This window comes from Monoraphidium neglectum (assembly GCF_000611645.1).
Source record: "Monoraphidium neglectum strain SAG 48.87 unplaced genomic scaffold scaffold00782, whole genome shotgun sequence".
NCBI lineage: Eukaryota > Viridiplantae > Chlorophyta > Chlorophyceae > Sphaeropleales > Selenastraceae > Monoraphidium > Monoraphidium neglectum.
Genome location: NW_014012846.1, coordinates 1 through 3,689, shown reverse-complemented (window position 1 = coordinate 3,689; position 3,689 = coordinate 1). Strand labels below are relative to the sequence as shown.

At 66.2% G+C, this 3,689-nt stretch overlaps 1 protein-coding gene across 1 annotated transcript in view; it reads left to right on the top strand.

The window, feature by feature from the left end:
* The window catches only part of MNEG_5302 (inorganic pyrophosphatase), a gene marked incomplete at both ends in the record, with an annotated part of 4,066 nt that extends 1,447 nt beyond the window's left edge, over window positions 1-2,619 (top strand). The window contains 7 exons of the mRNA XM_014046217.1: window positions 58-241; window positions 576-645; window positions 1,150-1,218; window positions 1,469-1,587; window positions 1,943-1,994; window positions 2,227-2,298; window positions 2,539-2,619. Coding sequence (XP_013901671.1) covers window positions 58-241; window positions 576-645; window positions 1,150-1,218; window positions 1,469-1,587; window positions 1,943-1,994; window positions 2,227-2,298; window positions 2,539-2,619 — 647 coding nt within the window. The remainder of the gene's footprint in view (window positions 1-57; window positions 242-575; window positions 646-1,149; window positions 1,219-1,468; window positions 1,588-1,942; window positions 1,995-2,226; window positions 2,299-2,538) is intronic.
* Between the last annotated feature and the right edge of the window lie 1,070 nt (window positions 2,620-3,689).

Sequence of the window (3,689 nt, the reverse complement as noted above, 5' to 3'; positions counted from 1 at the left end):
ACGCCCCCCCGACGCACCCCCACCCGCGCTCCTGCCCCCCCCCCTGCCCCTGCCCAGGCAAGCAGATCTCCTGCTGGCACGAGATCCCCCTCCACGCGGGCGACGGCCTGCTGCACTTCATCTGCGAGATCCCCAAGGAGACCAGCGCCAAGATGGAGGTCGCCACCGACGAGCCCGCCACCCCCATCAAGCAGGACACCAAGAAGGGCAAGCTCAGGTTCTACCCCTACAACATCAACTGGTGCGCGGACTAGACCAGTCCAGACCAGATCAGTCCAGACCAGTCCAAACCAGAACAGCACTGCGGGCAGCCCAGCAGGGGCTTGCTGGGGGCTTGGAGCGGTTGCAGGCTTGCAGCGCTTTCTAAAAGAGATGGCAGGGCGGGGGTCTCGTGCGCTGGTGTGTGCTTTGACTGCGCGCATGCGTGTGTGTGCACTCGGCCGGGCTATGAGTATGGGCGGCAGCCACGGTGTCCGGCAGCCCCCTGTGCCTCTTGCCTCTTCCCGCGCCTTGCGGCCTCCCGCTCCTCATCCTGTCCGTGACCGATTCCTCCCCCCTCCTCCTCATTGCTGCAGGAACTACGGCCTGCTGCCTCAGACCTGGGAGGATCCCGCCCACAAGCAGGAGGACCTCGGCGGCGTGGCGGTGAGGGGGGCAGGGGGGTGGGGTGCGCGCGCACGCGCGCGCGCGTGCGCGCGCGTGCGTGTGTGTGTGTGTGTGTGCACACGCACGTGTGTGTTTGTGGTTGTGTGTGCAAGTGTGTACGTGCGTGCAGCGATGCATGGATAGCTGCCAGCTGCCTGACTGTGGGAGTGGTGGTGTCGGGAGCATGATGGCAGCTGCATGGTTGTCCTGCCGCGTGAGACGGCTCCTTGTGGCTTGCCGCTCCGCTGGATGCCTTCGGCCCCAATGAAATAAACTCCAATCACACACACGATCTATGATCTCCGTGATTACATCAATGGACTTCTGCAATCTTGAGGGGCCCTTGAACAGCTGCACGGTTCTCTTCTTCGCCTGTGCACCCCGCATTTCAGACGGACTTGCTTGTCCGTGTAGTGGGAGCGATCTATCGCGCACCACCCCACCCCACTGGCTCTCCCCTCCTCGAATCGTTGTCGCCGTCATCCTCTCAACCCAACCCCCCAGGGTGACAACGACCCCGTGGACGTCGTGGAGATCGGCAGCACGCAGCTCAAGATGGGCGGCGTCTACAAGGTCGGCCGCCGCGGGGCCCCTGCGCTGCGCGCCGGCCCGCACCCCTCGCCTCGCCCCCGCACGTCACCCCTTGCCCCTCGAAGTTTTCCTTTCTTTCGCTACTTCGAACGCGCCCTCCGGCGCACACACACACAAACAAACACACGCTCACACATATGCCCACACACAAATACACACACACACACACATCCACCCTCCTCTCCCCACACATGCATTTGCCCCCCCAAACCCTCCCCCTGTGATCCCCCAGGTGAAGCCCCTGGGTGTGTACGCGATGATCGACGACGGCGAGCTGGACTGGAAGGTCATCGCCATCGAGGCCAACGACCCCAAGGCCGCAGCCATCAACAACCTCGAGGACGTCGAGAGGTGCGCGCAGCACGCAGCGCAGCACGCAGCGCAGCACGTGGCGCAGCACGCAGCGCGGCACGCAGCGCAGCACGCAGCGCGGCCTGCTGCGCAGCGCGGCTCGCGGCGCTGGCCCGCAGCGCAGGGAGTTGAGTGCAGAGGGAGGCGGCGGGCGCGTGATGCGCGGCGCGGCGCGGCGCGTGGGGGCCGCTAGGGCGGCAGGGGCTGCTCCGCGCCGCCCGCGTCGCCGGGCGGCGCGGCGTTTGGCTTTGTGCTGCGGGCGAAGCCTTCGCGCCAAGCCCGTGGCAGGGCCGGCTGCAGCTGACCGCGTCTGTGTCTTTCCGCCCATCTTACCCGCGCTGTCCCCCCCGCCTAGGGAGTTCCCTGGGGAGCTGCAGAAGGTGCTGGAGTGGTTCCGCGACTACAAGGTGCGGCTCAGGGGGACAGCCCGCCGCAAAAACGCAGCGATCCACAGCTCCCTAATCGCCCCCCCCCCCCTGGCGGGGTGCCCCGCGACCGCGCTAGAGGGCCCTGCTTTTCAAAACTGCCCCTGCTTTGAAGCTCCGCCGCTTTCTCCTCGTCCGTCGCGGCGCGCGCGCGAGGCGCACCCCGGCCTGCGGCACACGCGACGCCTGCACACCCGCTCTCACGCGGATGCAGATCCCCGACGGCAAGGGCGCCAACGCCTTTGGCTACGACAACAAGTGCCTGGACGCAGAGTTCGCCCTCAAGGTGACCCTTCGGCTTCTATTGTGTGATCAATGATCACACCTCCCTGATCACACCTCCCTGCGTTTTGAGGGTCGCTGAGGCCACCATGGCATGCTGCTTTACACATGCATCGTTGCCGCTGCCGAGGAGGCTCGCTATTCTGGGCTAAAAGGCCCAGCTAACCCCGTCTGCTGTGCGGCCCCCCTCCTGCAACGTGCCCTCCCCCCCGCTGCCCCCCACCCCCCTCCTGTTTTGCGCCAGGTCGTCAGCGAGACCCACGGGTTCTACAACGCCCTCAAGAGCGGCCGCCGCGCCAACAACGAGGAGCTCTCCCTCATCTAGACCCCTGACCCCTGCCCCCTGCACGCCGCACAACGCACCGCCGGGACGGCCCGGGGCGCCCCCGCCCCGCGGTGCGCGCGGCGCGGCCGCCTCTCAATTTTCGCGGGCTTGGCTGACCTCGGGGCCGGCAGGTGTGCGCGGGCAGTGCGCTGCGCGCCGCCTCTTTTTGGCCACGGGGCGTTGTCAGGCCGTCGGAGGCTTCTCACCCTGTTGTAACGCACGTGTCGACTGCACGCCAACATAAGAGTGCTGCCCTTGTAACTTGCCAGCAAGCAAGGGACCCTGGAATGCAGGGCTTGCATGACAGGCTAGGGTTTGCATGAGCGAAGCCGCCAACTTCCACCATCATCATCATCATTTACTGTGATTTGCCCCATGAGGCGGCACATGGTTGTGCTGTGGCGGCAATGTGTGGCGGCAAACTGCCCTGGAAGTCAATTGACCGTGTTGTGATCGTGCACCAGACGGACAGGGCTGTTTTCAAAGCATAGGGTGAAGTTGGTGGGGTCAGTTCTTGCTGCGGTCTGCTGCATAGGTGCGCCTGCAATACGGGCTGTCAAAGAAGTCAGCGCCCCGCGTCAAAAATTGGGCACAAACGGCAAAATGGGTGCACAGCCAGGCGCACCAATAAGGCTTTCAAGCCCCGACCCAGGTCTAGGCTTGCCTGTCGGGCCTGAGAAGTGCCACACAGGCCAAAAGGTGGCCCCGCACAGGGGCATGCGCGCGCACAGAGCTATCGGGCGGCGCGAGGGCGCCCGGAAGTCAGAACTTGACGTTGAGCGGCGGGAACGCCTGCGGGGCGCCATGCAGTGCGGGGGCAGCGTCAACACCCAGCAAGCTGAGCCCGTCCGGCCCCGTCTGGGCGCACCACCACGGCACCTGTGGATGGCGGCGGCGGCGGATGGAAGCGGCCCCGCCCGTGCGGCGCCGGCCTCCTGCACACCGTCTTGCCTAACCCCTCCCCGAGCGCACACGCACAAACCGACGCCCCCCCCCCCCACCGCTGCACCGCGTGCGCCCTTGAGAAACTCACACCACCCCCTCCCAGCCGCAGCCGGGTGCCCATATGC